Source organism: Sphaeramia orbicularis, chromosome 4, assembly GCF_902148855.1.
Source record: "Sphaeramia orbicularis chromosome 4, fSphaOr1.1, whole genome shotgun sequence".
Classification (NCBI taxonomy): Eukaryota; Metazoa; Chordata; class Actinopteri; order Kurtiformes; family Apogonidae; genus Sphaeramia; species Sphaeramia orbicularis.
This window is the reverse complement of record NC_043960.1, coordinates 14,780,185-14,803,763: the sequence shown is the minus strand read 5'-3', so window position 1 is coordinate 14,803,763 and position 23,579 is coordinate 14,780,185. Positions and strand designations below refer to the sequence as shown.

The 23,579-nt window shown below is 35.8% G+C and overlaps 1 protein-coding gene across 2 annotated transcripts in view; it reads right to left on the bottom strand.

Moving 5' to 3' along the window:
• The window catches only part of bcar3 (BCAR3 adaptor protein, NSP family member), a 193,829-nt gene that overhangs the window by 109,580 nt on the left and 60,670 nt on the right, over positions 1-23,579 (bottom strand). Inside the window, exons 1-2 of one of the 2 annotated variants that reach the window (XM_030132042.1) lie at positions 18,699-18,896; positions 1-54 (exon numbers count right to left, since the gene is read on the bottom strand). The exon at positions 1-54 is cut by the window's left edge and continues 139 nt beyond it. In XM_030132042.1, coding sequence (XP_029987902.1) covers positions 1-46 — 46 coding nt within the window. In that variant the 5' untranslated portion in view covers positions 47-54; positions 18,699-18,896. Of the gene's footprint in view, positions 55-18,698; positions 18,897-23,579 lie in introns of those variants that run through there. The other variant, XM_030132041.1, reaches the window with a different exon arrangement.

Genomic DNA, 23,579 nt, shown 5'->3' with positions numbered 1-23,579 from the left:
TATGGAGAGACCTGGGTAGACTGGCAAAACGCCCCTCTGCCATCATCCTCAACTCTAGACGGTCACACAAACACAAGCACGAATCAGTACTTTCGACAGGACCATGATTGTATTTGTGTTTGACTTGAACAGAACGGACTACAGTTATGTAATGTGATGTTAGAAGCCCAAGGGTCAAGGGGTAAAAGTCTGGTGTCACTTTACTGTATGATATATGATCTGAAACATACAAACCCACTCATGTACTCACTGACATGAAAGACGATGATACATGGGACACATGTACAGAGAACTAGTACAAGGTGTCACACACACAAACACACAAAAACACACACTAACACACTTACGTTTTCTTCATATGATCATGTATGCAGAAATACTGTATGTACTTATATGTCGCCTGGAGGAAAGTAAAACCTGCCTGTAAACGCCACACCTGCATCCACGCAACTCCTAGACTGTTGTAACCCTGACACACTAATGCACAGGCAGCAAACATACGGCCCGTGGGCCAAAACCAGCCCGCCAAAGTGTCCAATCCGGCCCATGGGATGAATTTATGAAATGCAAAATTACACAGAAGATATTAACAGTCATTTTAGTTCAGACCAATCTCATCTAAATTGGGTCGGACCAGTAAAATACTATCACAATAACCTATAAATAATGACAACTCCAGACTTTTATCTTTGTTTTATTGTAAAAAAGGTAATTTACATGATTTTTTTTTTTTTTTTTAATAATTCAAGTTTTTATTCGAGTTTTCACTTAGATCATGACATTCATACAATGTTGCTTAATAATAACATTGAGGGCTTCTGTACATACATGAAAAGTATAAAAAAACAAAACAAAACTACAAAGCGTGGAAGGTCTCAAGAAAAAAAAAAAGAAAATTAAAGTAAAAAGTAAAATAGATGAGTAATTAATTTACTAATTAATTAAATACATGAGGGAGGTAGTTCAACTATCATCCTGCTGACTGTCACTCATAGTTATGTAAGACCAGAATGACTCCCAAACTGGTGCTGTGGTGCCATGTGGTTATTGACCTTATGAAGCATACATTCATATGAAGCAGTCTTTATCACCCTGTTGACCCATTCTTTAAACTGTGGAGCTTTAGGTATTTTCCAGTGCTTAAGAATAATCCTGACTGCTGCTGAAACCCCAACCACGATAACAGAAAGTTTTTTGTTTGATACATTAGCTATCTGTCCTTTTTCACCCAGTAAACACAGCCTTGGACAAAGTAAATGTAAATAATTTACATGAAAATATTAACACTTACAAACTATCCTTTCACAAAAAATGTGAATTACCTGAACAAATATAACCAACCTGAAATGTTTTAAGAGAAGTAAATGCAATTATGACAATATTTTGCCTGTTATTAAATGTTTTGTGTATTTGTAGATACACTGTGGTGTGTAAGTTGTAATATGCACGTGTCAATGAGAAGCCGAGGCAAAATACTGTATAAAATGGCAGTTACTTATATTAACACATTTCATTTATGTTATTCACATTCATAAGGAAGCTTTGTAAATGTAAACATTGTCACAATGTAAACTGACTTTTTTCATTAAAATTTTTTTATTGGTCCAGTCCATTTCAGATCATATTGAGCTGAATGTGGCCCCTAAACTAAAATGAGTTTGTCTGTATTTGATGTTAAATCACTACAGGGTGGGGAAGCAAAATTTACAATATTTTGAGGCATGGATTGAAAGACAGTGTATGACCAATTAGTTTATTGAAAGTCATGAGAATTTATTTGCCACAAGAAAATTTACATAATAGAAAATGTTTTTATTCAATGTGTCCTCCTTCTTTCTCAATAACTGCCTTCACACGCTTCCTGAAACTTGCGCAAGTGTTCCTCAAATATTCGGGTGACAACTTCTCCCATTCTTCTTTAATAGTATCTTCCAGACTTTCTCGTAATAGTTTTGCTCATAGTCATTCTCTTCTTTACATTATAAACAGTCTTTATGGACACTCCAACTATTTTTGAAATCTCCTTTGGTGTGACGAGTGCATTCAGCAAATCACACACTCTTTGACGTTTGCTTTCCTGATTACTCATATGGGCAAAAGTTTCTGAAAAGGTATGGATAATAGTGTTAGGTATGATTATGACATCAATATATGTTTGGTTTCAAAACAATTGACGTAGTGCCTGCTGAGAAAAAACAACTAAATGTTCATTGTAAATTTTGCTTCCTCACCCTGTATATCTAACATTTCTGATAGGCTCTGTACTTTGGACAAATAGAAGGTGACATTTCTTGTAAAAGACAAAAAAAAAAAAAAAAAAAAGAAAGAAAATGAGTTTGACACCCCAGCACGAATGCACTGTTACTTTCTTCATTTTTGTTGTAATTTGACATTTTACATTCATACTAAACATAAATATGACCCATAGTTCTTAATGTCACGCAGTATATTTTATTTTGTTTGTCGAAAATACATTAATTCTATTTGTGAGTAGCACATTTTGTCAATGTGTATATCCAACATTACAGTTTCTCAGTCTAACATAATCTAACATTATGTTAAATTTGTTGAGGGGTTCCATGTTAATTCCAAGGTTCCATAATTGGATGCATTGGTCATTTGGGGTTATTTAGTTTAGATTTACTGTTGTTTGGATGTGTATTTTGGCCTAATTAATGAATATTTTTGGCAGCTTATGGCTAACTGTCATTTATTTGGTAGTTACTGTGTTTTTTTTGTGTACATACACCCCTCTTTGTTCTTTATCTGTAGGTCAGGTGAGGTCTGTTGTGTTTCTTTGTGTTAGATCAGTTTCTTAAGTTACTTTATATTGGCCTGAGATCAGTAGAAGTTTATCTGACCTCTTTCGTGAGCCCTAAACCTGATTTTGACTTCTATAAATTTTTATTTTTCCTTTTTGGGGTTTAATTAATACTCTTATTTCTGAAATATCACAGTGTATCATAATGCCTTCACGCTGGTATAGCATTGCATTGCACCAGCAGTTTGTTTTCTACATTCAGGATGTTAATTAAAACTAAAGTAATCAGTGAACACAAATGAGTAGAAACTGCCATTAACAAGGAAATACAAAGAAAACAAAACAAGTTGCAGGTAAAGTTTTCATTCCTCTTCCCACAATGCTAATAGTTCAGCGTGCAAGAACAAAGTGTCCTGTAATAAATAATGGTTATATAAAGCATATTTGATATCATACATTCTTTCATCCTACTTTTTTCAGTTTCTATAAACCACAGCTTTCCTCATAAGACTTGAAAATCTAAAGTTAACACTAAACCCATAAAACAGAATAAAACAAAATTATTTCTGAACTTGTAAAACTAACAAAAACTCAACTCAAACAACCAACCAAAAGACAAAACTAATATAAAAATCAACACTATAATGACTCCATTTGAGTCATGTTACTTGAGAAGGAAAACTAAACCGAGAAGGTGTGAAACAAAACATTTTTAATCACATCTGAAAACACTTGATCAGACCTGAATCATCAGTACAGGAGTTTTCATTTTTGAGGATTAAATGCATGTTTAGATTTAGATTTTCGCATTAAATCTGTGGCTCAGAGAAGAATGTGTTCATATGTTAAAACTGAGTCACTAAAAAGTAGGTTCTCGTCCAGACTCATGATAAGTTTTATATTTTTGGCTCATGAGGTACATCTATGACGCATATAAATATATAAAGATGAACAGGAAAGGTATGTCGACAGTGATGGAAAACCATTGGGCAGGTTCCTGATAAATTCCTCTGCATGATGATGATGATGATGATGATGATGATGATGATGATGATGATGATGATGATGATGATGAGTGGACAGTGCACCCTCATCTGCTCTGAATCACTCATCATGCGGCGGTTAGTCATACTATACAAACCAAAATATCGTCAGCTGACAGACATGTTGGCAGACGGGATGGCAGGACCCTCCCTGCTTCTAATCTCATCAAACTCAAGAATCTGACCTGAACAACTATGCTGCTGTTTGTTATTGTGTGTCCACTGGAACAACCTGATTGTGATCAGAGAAAGTAGGCTGCAGGGTAAATTGCTGCCTTGGCGCTGCAGACGTCCTGCCAGATGTACACCAGACGACCAGACGAAAAAGCTCTGCAGTGACCAGAGGTGGTTAACGTGGCTACTGCTGACAAATCATCTGAACCGAAAGCTATAATCTACAACTTAACACTGAGTATAAGTACATCACCATTAACCCTTGAAGACCCAAACATCCAACGGTGACCAAAACCATCTACTGATCTAAAATGTTGAATACCTGTTGATCCGCTAATACTGTCAATACATGTAAAAAAAATAGTGGAAAATAGTTTTTCATCTTTTCATGGTCATCAGATATGACCCATTTGGATGTTCAGAGGCTCCATAGTTACCGTGGAAACACCGTCATCTTCTACAACATTGATTTACCAGTAAAACCCATGGAGTTGGACAAATAACAGCAATCGTAGACACTTGTTTTATGTTCAATAATGATATATTTTACTGAAAAAGTCACTTTCTCTTCATTTTTTTTTTGTTTTTTGTTTTTTGATATGACAAACCTCAAGTTTAATCTGAGCTTTTATGAAAGTTATATGATTGGTACATTAAATATGGGAAAATACTTGATTTTCACTTGAAAAATGCAAAATACAGAGGATTATTTCATTAAAAAAAATGGTGACAATCACTTAAGAAATATTAAATATAGAGAAAAAAATCATTAGGGAACGACCACAAAAGTAGCACTGGGTCTTTATGTTTTAACTATGTTACACAGGCCACAACTATGACTTCTGCTTTTTTAAGGGGAACCTATGTATTTTACATCTGCCAAACTTGGTAGAGATGGCAGGATATTTTCTTTAACAGCAACCTATAAACTAAGACATACTTTACTGTAGTAGAGTCACTGAAAAAAAATATTAGACCATCAAAAGTCATCAAGTACTGACTCCTGTGTGTGTCATGTGACTAAAACAGACAGAAAAGAAAAGATGGAATGCCTAAAAGCACTGTTTTTGTCAGTATAATGTTATAGCTATTGATATAAGAACTGAAGTGATTTTAGTATTTATCAAGAAAACCACGGAAAATGGATAGATACGAGCTCTGAAATTCAACTCTTATGAGCTATTTTTGTTGTTATTATTATATTTGTCCAAACAAATGTACCTTTAGTTTTAATATCAGATATGACCCAATTGGGCATTCAGAGGCTCCATAGTTACCGTGGAAACACTGTCATCTTCTACAACATTGATTTACCAGTAAAACCCATGGAGTTGGATAAATAACAGCAATCGTAGACACTTGTTTTATGTTCAGTTCATGATATATTTTACTGAGAAAGTCACTTTCTCTTCAGTTTTCTTTGTTTTTCAGTATAATAAACCTCAAGTTTAATCTGAGCTTTTATGAACATCTATATGATCGGTACATTAAATATGGGAAAATACTTGATTTCCACTAGAAAACTGAAAAATACATAGGATTATTTCATAAAAAATGGTGACAATCACATAAGAAATGTTAAATATAGAGAAAAAAATCATTAGGGAACGACCACAAAAGTAGCAGTGGGTCTTTATGTTTTAACTATATTACACAGGCCACAACTACAACTTCTGCTTTTTTTAGGGGAAGAAAACCATGGAAAATGGATAGATACGAGCTCTGAAATTCAACTCTTATGAGCTATTTTTGTTATCATTATATTTGTCCAAACAAATGTACCTTTAGTTTTAACATCAGATATGACTCAATTGGACGTTCAGAGGCTCCGTAGTAAATGCAAAAACACTGTCATCTTCTACAACATTGATTCACCAGTAAAACCCATGGAGTTGGATCAATGACAGTGGATAGAGATGTTTGTTTTTACATTCAGTTATTAATATCTTTGCTGAATAAGTCACTTTTTTCTCAGTTTTCTCTGTTTTGTGAATGAATGATCAGTAAAATAAATATTGGAAAATACCTGATATACACTTAAAAAACACAAAATACAGAGAATAATATTATAATAAATGGTGATAAATCACTTAAGAAAGGCCAAATAGAGTGAAAAATCAAATGGGGAACTGACACAAAAGTAGCACTGGGTCTTTATGAGTTAAAAACATTAGTCAACCAGCATTTTTGTCCTTTATTTTCCGAATCATCTGATCAAAGGATGTAATATGTAATGTAATTTTAATGTATCCAAGTGTAAAACAAAAAGAGGTTTGTATATTTTGTTAAACAGAAGACTACAGTTACCTAAAGCTTGAATAAAGCACCAGCAAATGACCTGAATTGCCACACCAGAGGAATGTGTAAATAACCATCCGGCCAAGTAAAATTTAGAAAATATAAGCAGGAAGGAACCGAAAAGCCACTGAAACCAGGTCAAATCATTAGGACGGTTCAGCATCAACTGTCAAATATCCCTATGACCTGAAAAATGGACATTCCATCAACAAACTTCACTGGTCTCGTACAGTTTTAGGAATGACACGAATGGATTCTTTACTTAAATGTGATTTGTCAGTAAAAGTCTGTGAACCCTACAGTATATAATGCTTTTAATTGTTCTTGAATGTACCTCTGAAACTTGTGGAATTAAAAAAAAATGCAGCAAATTTTGCAAAAAATAAAACTTGTCATCCAAAAAAACAAGTTAAAAAGAACTGACATCCTGAGGCATTTGAATCAGTCTCATTTCAGATTTCAGAAACAGAATGGTGATTTTTTTTTTGGTTCCATTTAACCCTGTAAACCCTGAACCATTAAATCATTGACAGAAAATTCCACTTCTTTGAAACTGGAGCCTTTATTGGTCCTTCTGAACAACCAAAAAAATATATGTTCAAAAATCATTTTCCATGTATTTATTTCAGTTTTGTAACATATTTGATACATCGGGTCTCAATGCTCAAATATTATGATTTTTGAACAAACAAAAACATAATATAACACAAACATGTCTAACAAATTGGTAATTCCTTTTCAAAACTGGCATCATTCGGCCTCCTTCCTCATTGATAACAGTCTTGTAATGTCAGTAGAAAGGCCTCTGGTGAACGCATTCCTCCGCCCTGGTGGATTATCTGTGTATTGCATGTATCTAATTGTATACATCAGGTTTTTCAAGAAAAAAATATCACACTGGTCAAGTAGAGGAGTTAAAAACTCATGTATCAAATATGATACGTTTGGTGTTATAGGATTAGCTACACTTGGCAACACGCATTGGTAAGTAGTAAAACGTAGCGTTGACTGAGATACAACTATGTACTGATCATCTGATAAGAGACATCGTGTTGATAGAAGATGAATAGTTGACATCTGCAACAGGATGAATGACTGAAATCTGTCAACTGTGAAAATATGATAAAAAATAACTGACTCATGGGTTAGAACTCATCAGAATCAGAATCAGATTTATTGCCAAGTAATTTTTGCATTTCAAGGAATTTGTCTTGGTTCTGTTGGTGTAAACAGTTAAAAGAAGCAGATATCCAAAAAAAAAAAAGAATATAGAAAAATAGAAGTGCTTGCCTTCAGAAGTGAAAAAGAGAAAAAAGGTATTACATACATATATACACCACCATCTCACTATCATGGGAACAATGTTGGAAAAAAATAGAAGACACAACAACATGGCAAAAGAATGAATGTCTGATACTGAAAATGTAAGAAACAGGTTTAAACTTTTGTGTGAGTTGTTACTTTCACTGCTGTTAAATGTGATCATAATTCAATCTTTGCACTCCCTTCTGTAATACTGGCTTTAAAATGTGATTTAGCTGCAGTTGCAGATAAAATCATGTTTTCTCCTTCATTTGCAAATTGCAAGTAGAGAGAAATGACTTGATTAGATTTTGGAGTTTATCAAATCAGATTCATTTTTAGAAATCTGATCCAAAATCATCCTGAATCTTTGAGGAAGGAGCCCACTGAACCATGTGATGATGGATGTGAATAACATTGCAAATAATGGTTTAGGGAACAGCTGGCCAGTTCAGCCCAGTTTAACATGACAAGGAAAGTTTACTCACACACACACACGCACACACACACACACACACACACACACAAACCTACAGTAAAACCGATTCAGGTTAATACAGAGTCCAGCGAAGGCATGCTGGGTCAGAGAGTGGATTCCTCTGAGGGGCAGAACCACTTCAGGAGGAGGGCCTATTATAAGACCCCGAGGGGATGGTCAGCTGTGTGTAAGTGTATTTGTGTGCGTATGTGTGTGTGTGTGGCCCTCACCATCTGTCAGGACCCCCACCCCCTACCTTTAACCCCCACCATCCAGAAGAGAAAGCACAGACTCTCACTGAGGGTAAACTCAGACACACTGCACTCCCAGTACTGTGGCAATTTGTCTGTAAAGTTAATTATTCATGTTAAAACCTGAGCATAAAAGTGGTTTCCAAGTTAAGAAACACTTAACTTTTTTATTTTTTACTCATCTTTCTCTGCCCTTTTAAGTCACCAATCCATCTTCCCTTCCACTCCACTACCCCCCCACCCCCACCCCCCTTCCCCTTTCTTTCGGTCTGTCCATCATCACGTCAGCACTTCTTTTGCTCTTCACGTTGTCACCCCATTTCTTTTCCTTTGTCCTCCCACGGCTTGAGAAGAATTATTCTTTTCTCTCCCTCTTTGCCACATCCTCTCCTCCCTACAGCTGTTCAGCCTCTGGTCACTTTGCCCTGCATCGCACGCTCACACAAGAATGAGTGCTGGTATTTCCTGCACTGAGGCCATTATTTTCTATATCTGGACATGTGAGCCAATCCAAACTAGACCAGAATAACATGATGAATATGTGCAGTATATAACATATACAAGCGACAAGTGTTGAACAGACCCTTAAAGCTACCTCACATTCACGATAAATTAATCTGAGATAACAGGATGGTGATGACTGATGTTACATATTACGGTTCTCACACTTTGCAGGAACATAATGACCCAGATTTACTCATTTATTTAGTTAGGTAGGTTATTTATTTAGGGGAACATACAGTACAAAGTCTGCACAGAAAGACCCCAGATGACCAACTCTGGCCAAATAATCATCTTAAAAAAGCTCCTTAAATCTGAATATTTCCTGCTTTCTTTATTTCCAGGGTTCCTATAGGTTTCTATAATCCAATCCAACTTTATTTGTAAAGCACTTTAAAACAACCACAGTGGACCAAAGTGCTGTACAGAAAAATAAATAGAAATCAAAATAACAGAGTAAAATATAAGAATAGATTAAAAGACTGAGAACAACTGTAAAAATAAAATCAGAAATTTAAAAAAAAAAAAAAAAAATTTAAAATACAGAAGAGCCTAAAATAAAGCCTAAATAAAATAATAAAATAAAGGATAGATTAAAACATAAAAAGCTGTACAATTTAAAAACAACAATAAACCAATACCAAATAAAAACAACTGAATAAAAACAATACATTCAAACCTCTCCTGTGGTTTCAAAAGCCAAATAAGTTAAATTTAAGACTTTTTTTTTCTTTTTAAACTTGTCTTGTCCAGCATCATAACAGGAGAATGGTAGTTTGGCTGCCTTTTGGTACTGAACAAATTTGCTTTGCCAAGGGAAACTTCATAAAGTATATGAGGCTCCCCTTTATATTCTGCTATCTTTATTTTGAGTTTTTTTTAACCACATTTCGATGCCGGACCTGACATGAAATGTAAGACATTTTAAGACCTTTTTAAGACTACTTAGAATAGAATTAAATGCCCATTTCACAGCCATACTGACAAAAATTCATAACTCCTAGAATTAAGGAAAATGTACTGATTTACTCCAACACCTCGATTCCCACTGTTTCGAGTCATTTCTCACCTGGGGCTGCAAAGTTAGTGATAATTGGTTCTTAATTTTCATACAAATTCTCGGGTTGGAACGGATAGAACTGAGTCACTAACGTTACTTTCTTTGCAGTTTGGACATTTAACAGACACATTTAAACACAATACAGCAAACAAGTTTATGGCAACATAACTTAAGACCTACCATACGAAATGTAACACATTTTAAAGACTTGAAGTTTTTTTGTTCATTCATTCATTCATTTATTTGTTTGTTTTGAGCAGAAGAAAAAAAATCAAATGTCTTTTGTGTACAAGGAACTAATGGCAGAGCAAATACATTAATAAACTACAAGCACTCGGAGAGCGCAGACCTCCGCCAAGGCAGATCAGTGGTCCCCCCACCCCCTCCACCCCCGATCACCACCAAAATTTAATCATTTGTTCCTTGTGCCAGTATCAACATTTCCTGAAATTTTCATCCAAATCCATCCGTAATTTTTTGAGTTATCTTGCACAGACAGACAGACAGACACCGACAAAAACATAACCTCCTTGGCGGAGGTAACAAAGGTGATCAAGGCAAAATAGCAACTGCCATCTACACTAGCATTAACAAAATAAATTCAATATGCACTACTCAAAAAGGAGTGGGAAGAAGAAAACTCATTAAATCCCACCCCCATCTCACATTTATACAACATCTTCCATATTAAATGCAGATTTGGAAATTCAAGACTTTTTAAGACCCCGCAGGAACCCTGTATTTCATCTTTAACTTAAGACACTTGAGAATCCTATCATGGGTTTAAACAACAACTTTTACCTTTTTCTGATGTTTCATGCACCGAAGAACCCATCAATTAATGGAGAAAATAATCTACACATTAATCGACAATGAAAATAATCATTAGTCACCACCTTACTTTACATAGAAATCAGCCTGTTATTGGAAAAGCTTTAAGTTCTATCCCCACATTTACACTAATGCATCAAATGGCATGAACTAGTGATCTCCATTTCCCTTAGGGATAAGGAGTCTTTGTTATCGAATGTTTTTCACGTTTCACAATAAAACATGATGTGATATTTTTATCAATTCCATGTTTCCTGTGTCGTTGCTGTTGTTTCTGTCTGCTCATTGTGCTCTAGTGAATGTTTCTTGTTCTTTGGAGAAGAGATTCTAATCTTAAGACTGTCTGACTTAATAAAGGGAAAAAAAATAAATCCTGAAGTATTAAATTAGTTAAGAGAATCACACTGTCTCCTGCGACTGATTTGGCATTTTCCTTTTATTTCATTCTTCAGCCTTCATGTTAGTCATTTTGGGTTTGGACAGTTGTTGACTTATGTGACTGTTGTGTCATCTCTAACAGAGAAATATGCTTTTACAGGTTGAGAAAAACAGTTTTTATTTGTTACAGTGACCTTTTTTGTCTCCTATGTCCTTTTGATGGAGAACTTTGTTGTTAGTATACATTATATTAACTCTTAATCAGCCCTGAACATTGTAAAGAGGAGTTGATAACATTTATTTTGTTGGTTTTTTTCTCTTTTTTTGTGTTTAATAGGTCTGTAGGTTTGTTGTATTTTTTTTTTTTTGTATCATGTCTGTGTGTTTCCTTATGTCTACATGTTTATGTAAATGTATAATTTAAAATAAAATGACAAAAAAAAAAAAAAAAACAGTGACCTTTTACTAAAGTACCAATTTAATTATTGCATTTAAACCTATTTATGTCCTTTTTTTTCACCAATTAAATTCCAATTGCTTGCACATAATGATGAGACCCACCATTTTTAATCAACTAAAGCCATAAAACCTGAGGCAAAACTTATTAAAAATTCATTTGCAAAGTGAACTCAGAGTGAGGACACTGTCTCTTTACCCAAGTCACAACTCAACATTTCCAAACTGACCTTTAAGAAACAAAATATTCCAAAAACAGATGTCTGTTTTGCCACCAACTCTAGCAAAGTCCTTGGGTCGAGAACACCAACGCACACACAAACACACAAGGCCTTGGGTGGGAAACCAACGTAGATTAACAGGAAGGGGAAATGACAGTATAAACATTTAGACAGCAGCCTGCTCATTTTAGAGAATTATCAGCAATAAAACAAATATCTCCCTCTTTTTCCTCTGATTCTCAGATTGTCGTTCTAATTATGTCTCACAGTGTCAAAGGCCATAACTGTCCCAATAAAATCAATGTTTAGATACGTTTCTCGGTGTCTTTTTTATGACCGTAATGCTGTGTTTTAGTCAGAAGTCAGGGCTTTGTTTTAATCCAGTAAAACAGTATTTTAAGAATTGGGCGTCATTAAGGAGGCCCTGTGTCCACAAATACCTGGACTAATGTGTGTGTTTCGGAAATCCGCTTTGGCTGAAGGAAACTCTTAAGCATCAAGATGAAAAACACAAACTGTGATTAACGCGAATGTGAGTTTGTAACAGTATCTGTCGCTCACTGCATACACATACCTGCACGCAACAGAAAAGAAAATAAACATGTTTGGGAATAAGGGGTTTCCTCTAGCTGGCTTAAAGTGTCTTCCTGCTCTGGCATGCACACAGACACACACAGACGCACACAGACACACACATCAGTGCATTAGCAAAACCACCCCTGGCCAGAAGTGAACAATGGGAACAACTGTCACATGACCGCTGTTTAGAAGCAGCCTTTGTTAGAGAGAGAGCGAGGTGTCCTACTGCGCTCTTCAGTGCGTAGGCCCACCAGCATGTATGAGTGTGTGTGTGAAGTATGTGTGTAACATATTAATGAGGCCGGTATTAAACCCCACAGCAGCTGACATTTAATATCTCTGAATCCGTCTCATATGAACACATCGACTACTGTCACCGTATGTCCTCAATGTGCAACAGCAAAGTGTATAAATGGATTTTACGTGAGAAATAAAAGTGTCTGTAAAGTCACTAAGTCAGAAAAAAATAGTATGTGAGTCAGTAGTGGAGGATGTGTGAAGTTCTGTGTGAATTGTTCTCGGCCTCTTGTTACATCTTTAACCCATAAAGACCCAAACATCCACTGGCGACCAAAGTCATTTACTGATATAACAAGTTAAATACCTGTTGATCCACTAATCCTATTCATACATGTAAATAATTGGTGTAAAATACAGTTTGTCATCTTTTCATGGTCATCAGATATGATCCATTTGGACGTTCAGAGGCTCCGTAGTGAACGTGGAAACACCGTCATCTTGATTCACCAGTAAAACCCATGGAGTTGGATCAATGACAGTGGATGGAGACACTTGTTTTTATGTTCAGTTAATGATAGATTTGACTGAAAATGTCACTTTTTCTTCCATTTTCGACAACTTTAATTTGAGCTTTTATGGACATCTCTACATGATCAGTGAATTAAATATAGGAAAATACCTGATTTTTACTTCAGAATGCAAAATATAGAGCATAATATTAGAATAAATGGTGTTGTTACGCAGCCCAAACCAACCTTATTTGCCTCAAATCTGTCTCGTAGTCCAACTCCACTCTCTTCTTCTCTTTAATTATTTATGCCTGATGAGTGTCATACTAACATTATTGCTTTTATTACCTCCGCCAAGGAGGTTATGTTTTTGCCGGTGTTGGTTTGTCTGTCTGTCTGTCCGTGTGCAAGATAACTCAAGAAGTTATGGACGGATTTGGATGAAAATTTCAGGAAATGTTGATACTGGTGCAAGGAACAAATGATTACATTTTGGTGGTGATCGGGGGTGCAGGGGGGGGCACGGATCTGCCTTGGCAGAGGTCTGTGCTCTCCGAGTGCTTTTCTAGTTTGTTTATTTATTTATTTAATCTCAGATTGGGATGCGAAACCCGGGACTTTGTAGGGTGGGAATTATATATATGTTATGTGGAAATTCCAAAAGTATTGGGGTTTTTTTCTTCTTGTATGACTGTCCCTTTTTTTTTTTTTTTTTTTTTTTTTTTACTGTGATTAAAAAAAAAAAAAAAAAAGAACGTTGAAAAAAAAAAACAATAAATGTTGATAAATTGCTTAAGAAAAGTTACAAATAGAGAAAAAAATCATTTGAGAACTGCCACAAAAGTTGCACTGGGTTTTTATGGGTTAATGTGTAAAGAAAGTATTTTCATATCCAGAGTTTTCTCTCTTGCAAAATGTAATAACATTTATGTGACTCACCCTATAATTAAAACAGAATCACATTAAAAGATGCACATGAAACGGCAAAAACTTGTTAATTTACAAAGAAAGGAACTGTCTACATGTGTGATGCAAAGCTAAAAGTAGTTATTTGGTCTGTTTTCCCATATGCTTATTTTTAACCATTATAAGATTTCTTCCTACCAATAAAATGTACCCTGTTATGCCCTACATAAATATAGTGTAAATTATGGAGTCCATATCTTCTCTGTGATCAAACCTGGAGTAACTTTTGCCTCTCCTTTTACAAACAGATGCAACATGAGCATGTTTATGTGTCACTTTTGTTATCTAGACATTGCAATTCACTTAATACATGTACGAAAGGCAAAATACATCATAGCAGCTGTATCTGGTTTGCTTTTTTTTTTGTTTTTTATGCTCTTAGCCTCTAAAAAGCTTTTTATTAAAGTTCAGACAATAGATGATGACCTAAACCAAAAAGACCCTGTATGTGCCTTCCTGTCTTGTATTTCATTACGTCTTAATGCGCTTCATTAGTCATGTGCCAATGATGATATCATATAAAACACACTCATGTTGCATGTGGCTCTAAAGGGAGAGGCGCATCACACCCAGTCTTTAACATATATATTGTACTCAGTGTTTACATATAAAAGCATTACAGAAGGATAATGGAGTTGAAAATATTCTAGATTTCTTTCTGATATGTGTAGCAGTTTCATCATAAAACATCAACATTAAAATAACACTGGCCAAAAAGTAAGATGTAAATGAAACTTTATGAAGTTTAAGTCACTAATAAAGAAAAATTGAGTCAAAAATAGAATAGAATAGAATAGAATAGAATAGAATAGAATAGAATAGAATAGAATAGAATGTCTTTGTTGTCATTGTACAGGTACAACAAAATTTAAAAAGTGCAATCGTCCCAGGTGCCATAAAAAGTATAAATAATGTATATAAAAGAGTATAAAAACTAAAATATAAAAGAAAAACCCAACTGTATAAATATCTAAAAAAAAAAAAAAAAGCAGAAAAAAAAGTGTCACTAGAAGTATAAAAACATCATCATATACCCTGGACAACATTCAGCATTCCACACAATGAATTAATGTCCAGCAGTATTCAGTGCAAAACTGCTGTTTGTCTGCAGTTTCCAAGATACAGTCTTGTGTCAAAATGTGAAATTCTGAGAATTCATGAGAGAAGGGGTTTAAATCAAAAGGAAAGTTTGTCTCAGAGCTACAGATTTACTTCAAAACACTGTCTATACATTATAATACACTCACTGTTTGGGTTCTTATAGACAAAGATTTATAAAGATTCCTTTTCAGAACCCCTTTATCCTCGAGAGGGTCATGGGGGTGCTGGAGCCTATCCCAACTACCTACGGATGAAGGTGGGGTACACCCTGGATGTGTCACCAGTTCATCACAGGGCTATTATAAACAGATTTTATAAATGTACTTATACCAATATATATGTGTAATAACACTATTGTACACATGAAAACATCTGCTAACCACCACTTCTGTTCTTTGTATTCCAATTCATCTTATCAAATTATGTGTGATTCAGCACATTTAATCTCTGAGGCAGATAATTTATAAAAAAAAAAAAAAAAAAAAACGAACAAAAAAAAATGTAGACCAGTGTAGGGCTGAATGATATGGACAAAATTTCATATCTCGATATTCATGCCAGATATCTCGATATCGATACGATACAATATGACTATGGGTTCGGTGAAAAGCAAGCATTTTTCAGAAAAATACAAACATCATAATATAAAAGAATATGGAAAGTGCAGTTTTATTCAGAAGAACTCACTGCCAGTCATTAACATAAAGTACAAATAAATTAAATTTGTTGTGACTTCCAGAGCTGTACATGCAGGGCGAGCACGGGGGAAATCTATATCGTTTATATCGTTGCTTTTTCGATATTAATATCTTGAATGTTCATATCTCAATATCGATACGATTACGATATGTCTTTCAGCCCTAGACCAGCGATAGGTTTGCCATTGACATCTGCAGTCGACCAGTCTGTCTGTGTGTCTTTGTAAAGACCAACAGGTCACATAGTGCTGACGGCTGGCTGGAATACCAACCACCACCTCATCCCACTAAGGCAAGTAACGTAACACAACACCACACACACACACACACACACACACACACACACACACGACCAGTGAAGTTCACAACCATCCCAGAATTAAAGCTGAGCTCTGTGAATCCAACAGACGATTCAGTTTTAATTAAAGGCTGAATCTCACTGGCTCATTTCATCTCCACTAACAGAGTTCAGACACAGATGACACTGACTAATGCCCCAAAACAACCTGCTGCGTGTGGTTATTTACACGGCTCGGAAAACACTAACATGACACACACACATATGTCTGCCTCTGTCATCATCTCCTGGGTGGTTTGCTGTTTAAAGTTGCGTTCTCATAGCGGAAAGGTCAGAGTTTCAGACACCCCACCTGTCAAAGTGTCACTGAGTGAAGCCTTGTTTTATAACTATCTTAAATCTTTGCTGTTTTCAATTCACAAATCTGTGAATGGCTCATATTACTTTTTGCAGACAGATGACAAAACAGGAATCAGCAACACTTTGGCAATGCTTAATCTAATATGATGCACTTTATCCTATAATGTGTTTACCTTCTATGTAGTTGCATCATTTCAACATTAACTTTCTGTTTAATTCTGCTCAGTGTTTGCACTGTACAGCACTTGTTTACTTACTAAGCTAAAATCACATTAACCTTTTATAGGGCACTCACAGAAATACTGTCTAACAAGACTTTATTACTTTGGTGAAAAAAAAAATGTTATGTAGAAAATCAAGGTGAATGAAGTTACCATAAGTAGCAAAAAAAAAAAAAGAAATCCAATAAGTAAATACAAAAAAATACAAGAAAACACATGTAAGGTGAAAGGAACATGTATTTTAGAACATTAGAACATCACTTTTAGAGCTGATACATATGCAGTCATTTTAAAGGACATTTTTTAATGTTAGCAGAACTAACAGGGTCTGTTAGCCTGCACTGGTATTTGTTGTTTATTTATTGTCAATTATTTAATGCATCTATTTGTAGTTATCTTCCAATGACCTATCTTGTATTTGATTCATGTTTGTCATATTGCACTTTTGAATGTTGACTGATGTCTGCGGTAAGCTGCAAATGAATATGGGATAAAGTTTTCTGAATCTGATCTGAATCTGATCCAGACCCCTGTCCACATCCACATGATCCCTTTGAACATCATTCCTTACATTAGTAACATTACTTCATGGTACCTAACACAGCAGGTACACTCACTGTTCATGCAGAGGTGGACCTTACAGACCCTGTAGACCACATTGGACCCGAGATTGTTGCCTCACTGTCCTCACTGTAACTGTTTTGAAATGTATTTGGAAATGACCAAAAATAGTCACTTGCCTGATAAAAAGTTAATGATCCAATAATATATATATATATATATATATATATGTATATACTGAACAAAAATATAAACGCACCACTTTTGTTTTTGCTCCCATTTTTCATGAGCTGAACTCAAAGATCTAAAACTTTTTCTGTGTACACACAAGGTTTATTTCTCTCAAATATTGTTCACAAATCTGTCTAAATTTGTGTTAGTGAACACTTCTTCTTTGCTGAGATAATCCATCCACCTCACAGGTGTGGCATATCAAGATGCTGATTAGACAGCAGGATTATTGCACAGGTGTGCCTTAGGCTGGCCACAATAAAAGGCCACTCCAAAATGTGCAGTTTTATCACACGGCACAATACCACAGATGTCACAAGTTTTGAGGGAATATGCAATTGGCATGCTGACTTCAGGAATGTCCAGCAGAGCTTTTGTCTGTGAACTGAATGTTTGGTCACACCAAATACTGACTGGTTTTCTGACCCCCCTGGACCACCCAATACAGTAAAACTGCACATTTTAGAGTGGCCTTTTATTGTGGCCAGCCTAAGTCACACCTGTGCAATAATCCTGCTGTCTAATCAGCATCTTGATATGCCACACCTGTGAGGTGGATGGATTATCTCAGCAAAGGACAAAAGAGAAGTGCTCACTAACACAGATTTAGACAAATTTATGAACAATATTTGAGAGAAATAGGCCTTTTGTGTACATAGAAAAAGTTTTAGATCTTTGAGTTCAGCTCATGAAAAATGGGAGCAAAAACAAAAGTGGTGCGTTTATATTTTTGTTCAGTGTATAAAAAACCCCCCATAAAAGCAGCAACTCACAAACTTAAAAAAAACAAACAAAACTAAACTCGCTCCAAAACAACCAAACCCTGTCAAATCCACTGGTCTTATCGGTCTTTTTTCATATAATTATTTCCTGCTAGGCTTTCCACCATCAATCCCAGCAACCACAGTTACACCCAGCGCCTTGGGATGGCAACTTATTGCTCAAAAAGTCCCTGAGCAAATCTAACTCACTGCAAGCTGTAAACAATGCCACCAAGAGGATGGACAGCTTGAGAGGGAAGTAAATATGTATGCAGTCAGAAGCTTCATAGGTGAGATGATAAAAGCTTAAACGAAACACCTTCAGAGGCCAAGACGAGCACAAAGACAAGTCTCCTACCTCTGTTTCTGCATCTACATACAATCTCACCTACTGTATGTAAGTCTAAACACACACTTACCTGTCAGTGAAACTTCTTTCTTCTTCTTCTTCTCCCCGTTGGCTCTGGAGTATGTGTTTTCTTAGGTGCTTCTATTAAACTTATTCCCTTTCATAGTTTATCTGAATGAAAGACGATCTGATCTGACTGTCCGACCGGCTGGAAGACTATACACTCACGCTCCTTCAGGCAGGCAACAACAAGTAGCGCCGCACAATCCTTCCCCTCTCTCCCTCTCTCTCTCTCTAGGGAGTGATTTGCGAGCACCCGGGCCCCTCCTCCTGGTCTACTGTGTTCGGGAGGAGTTTCTTTCTTTCTGTTTTTTTGCCGAGTTGTCTCCTTTATACCCCCCCCTCCCCTCCCCTCCCATCTCCTGCCCCCTCCAGCACCAAACAAAACTCCCCTCTGCCCTCCTCTCTCACCTCCTCCTCCTCCTCTTCCTCTCATCTCTCCTCCTCTGTGTTCCCTGAGCAGCCTCATATTTCATGCTCTAAGTCTTTTTGTTTGGGGACCTCTTACACTGACACAACCAACTGGTCTGGTGCAGGGTTAGGATAGTTAATAAAACTAACACTAAAAATAGCAGCAAACGCATCATTTTGACAGTTTTTAAAAGCACAAATGCTACATAAAAGCTGTGATGAATGAAATTAAAATCAAACTAAAACAATGTAGGAATTAATGGTTAAAATTGTCTTTGTTTTTACTTGTGATGTACAATGGTTGCTACAACAATTTGTTTAAATCAGGGATGTCGAACTTATTTTAGCTCAGGAGCCACATACAGCCCGATTGGATCTCAAATGGGCCGAACAAATAAAATAACACCATATTAGCCTATAAATGAGAACTTTTACTTTTTCCTCTTTGTTTTAGCGCAAAACAGTAAAATCAGATTATGAAATTGTCAACATTTACGAACTATCCTTTCTCAAAAACTGTGAATAACCTGAAAAACTTAAAATTTCTTTAGAAAAATAAGTGTAATTTTAACAATATCCTCCTAAGACTCAGGAAAGTAAAAGCGTTGTTGTTGTTTTTTTTTACATTAAATAACTGCCTTGATTGGAAACAGAATGATGCAACAGTTTTTTCAGATACATTATTAATTTTTTTATGGAATATCTTTTACAGTGGTCTGTATGTTTGCTTTTTTTTTTTTTTTTTTTTTAAGTAAAACCATGAAAGTCTTGACCACTACAGAAAACCAAAATGCATTGTTAGGTCTCAGGAGGATATTATTCCTCTGCTTCTCATTTTTACACATGCATTACAACTTACAGATTACAGTGGATCTACAAAGACACAAAACATTTAGTAACAGCAAACATATTGTTAATTTTTTTGAGAGTGGAACTAAAATGAGTTTGACACCAACACTGTTGATATCTTCAATGTCATTTTTGCACTTGGCAAATTCATCCTGCGGGCCAGACTGGAACCACTGGTGGGCCAGTTTTGGCCCACGGACCTTATGTTTGATACCCCTGGTTTAAATAAAACAGTTCCAGAGGATGGAAACAATGCAACATATGTAGACATGATGCTACTGTTAAACTGTTAAAAGTAGAAAAATGTACAATATGAAGAACAAGGCAACAGAGTCCAAACAGTAAAAGACAAACGATCGTACAGATTTACATTGACGCCCATGAAGTTGGAATGAAATATTTTTATCTTTTCTCATCAAGTGATTGTGAAAATGTGATTTATTCTTGATATATAAAGTGGAACTGTGACTCAGTATGTATCATTGTATCTGGTCAAAGGTGGATTGGAAGAAAAACAGGAATGTTTCTGATAACAAAAATATTCCTAATTTATAGGCAACAGTGTAGTTAAAGTTACATTTTTTGTTTTAGATGTTAACAGATTTGATCGTAAAGACAGAAAACACAGGTGTCATTGGCGCTATTAAGAATGGCTACATCCTTTTTATGTGTATCACTAGTTTCATCATCATCACCAGTTGTGAAGCTTTGTTTGAGGTCTTTGATACTTTGGTCTGTGTCGGATTCACTAATGAAAAAACACAGTTCACTTCCTGTCTCCTAAGTGGGTTTCTGAATGGATGAATGTAGATTTATGAGGTCTAAATATAATAATATTAATACCCTAATATCACAACATTATCAACAGAAATTATCACAGTTATTTGCTTTACTTTACTGCTCATTTTTACCTCCTTCAGATTCAATCTTCTATTTGAGACCAGCCTCAAATAAAGTAGATTTTCTTCTGATCTGTGCATCCAATAAATGTTTGTTTTTAACATCAAAGTATTTGGAGAGTTTGTGACTTGTGGAAAATAGGTCCAATTTTAACTTGGGGAACTCCTTAGCAACAAGTCAGTCAAAAGCTGTAAATCATGCTCACTTCTCCTATTGGAAAGTTTCTTAAGTTTCTACAAAAGTTTCCAAAAGGGGTGGGACAGTGGAAAAACCATGTGACACTGAAACAGGAAGTCACTCTAAAGTGAATCATCTTGCTCTTAAAGGGGTCATATTTTGCTAAACCTACTTTTATTAGTCTTTGGTTCATTTATTTGTGTATTTGGACCCTAACAGTTCATCAAGTTTGAATTTGAACCCTCCAGGTGCTGCAAAGCTATCTTGATATTTATTTTGGCAAAAATCAAGTGGATTTCCACAACCAGTTTCAATTTCTGCTTAATTTGTTATGTTTTATAACTAGTTACGTGATGACATTAGCACATATAAGGTCAAGACTTCTGATGTACATTTCTCTGAGTACGACATAATTGTTTATCAGCAGCATGGTTGTAGTAAAAAGTAAAAATATGTCCAAATTTTGAGCCGATTACCTAAAATGTTCAGTTGTTGGTTGTATTAATGAACACAAGTGGTGGAACAGGACAGAAAGAAAGGTCATCAACCTGGAGGGGGCGGGGTCTGAAGTGGCTCATTTGGATTTAAAGGGCCAGTGCTCAAAACGACATGTCTGGTGTCATTAGTCAGAAATAGGGTTGAAAATGGACCTGTGGAGTTGAATTAATGAAGAATTCAGACCCAAGCATAGCATTTACAGTTTCTGTAGACCACAGGGAAATGTTTTAAAATGAAGAATTCCATTTAAAAAAGCAAAATATCACTCCTTTAAGCATCTTTGTATAGTATTTCTTCCTCCAGCTATTCAAACATTCTGACATTTTGTTGCACTTTTCATTCCAATCTCTCATTTCTGTTTATGTCTTGTATTAATTCAGTGAGTGTTTCAGTCTCCTCATTGCTCAACACATGCACATGCATGTACAGTATATACTATACTGGAGTGTAAGACATGGGAAATCCAGTTAGTTAAAATCTGACAACACATCACCACTAGTCACTATATCTTTTGCAATAAACCTTTAAGATAAACAGTATTTAAAAAGAAAAACAACACACATCTGATGCAATGCATTCTTTCCTCTCTTCTCCATCTTCTGCAAACCAATGCTCTCTTCAAAGCACAAAAATAAAGTCTACTCAGTTTCTCAAAATAAAACTGAAACTGTAAACAGACTCAAACTACCAACCGAAACATTAAAATTAATGACATTTGCCAAAGTATAATAGCACTCCACTTACGCCAGGAGAGAGTTTAGATGTTGCCTAATGTTGCTATTTGCAGAGACATGATGAAAAAAAAAGATGTCTGTACAGTTATGACATGTTTGAGCAATCTGAAGTGTTTTCTAAGCTCAAGAGGTTTAACTACTTGATTCCGTCTAAATGCACTTTGAGCATTCTTATAACACAGCTTTCAAATATGGAAGGAATGTTGGCAAAACCGATTAAATTTCATCCACTGACTGAAAACAATCTGCTTGTGTCATTACATCAGGTATGAAGTCATGTTGAGTGTGTGTGCGTGTGTGTGTGTGTGTGTGTGTGTGTGTGTGTTGGCTGGCCCTCAGGACAACACTCTCCCCTGTCTTTGTCCTTCTGTTCCTCTGTATTGTCTAGAGTTGATAACACCTAGACACGTGCATGTGCGTGTGTGTGTCTGAGTGTATGTGTGCGTTTCCTTTCAGACAATACAAGGAGCCCATCCTGCTGCTGTGAAAGCGGAGATGATCAGATGGCCCACATGAGCGCACACACACACACACACACACACACACACACACACACACACACTCTACCACATGCATGCAGGTCTTTTGATCTTTAATGATTCACACAACATTTGTGAGGTTTAAGAGAGCTTCCAAGAAGAATGAGGGCCAAAAACATCCTGTTGCGAAAAGAAAATGTAGTACTGTTGACAACTGACAATTTTCTGTATTATTTTTTGACCGGATCTTTCTATCATTAGGTGTAAACTGTGGCTGGTGCTCCAAAGGGGGCGCAGATGAACCATTACACGTAAAATTACTTGTAGAAGAAAAGTTGTTTAAACTGTACAGACCCAATGCTACTTTTGTGGAAGTTCCCTAATTGATTTTTCTCTCTATTCAGTTTTTTAAAGTGATTTCTCACCATTTATTATAATTACGGATGGGAATCATTAAGAATTTAAAGATTCTGATTCCATTATTGATATTGCTTATCGATCCAATTCCTTATCGATTCTCTTATCGATTCTCATTGGGTGAGGGAATAAAAGAGTACAAACGGGTGTGTTTGCATTAACTGTCTTTTATATTTCCATCTCTGAACAGAAAATATAACATATACAGTATGGACAAATAATAATAACAGATGACGCCGTGCCGGTTCGGGGGGGGGGGCATACAGTGAAAGTGAAACTAAAGACGCTTTACTAATTCCTTTATTGCTGCATTTCTACTACGTGGAACCGGTTCGACTCGGCTCGGCTTTTCTCCCGTTGTTGTGCTCCTCATTTCCTTTCCCTTCTTACCTTCGGAAACTTGTATTTGAGGAGTTACGACATTTG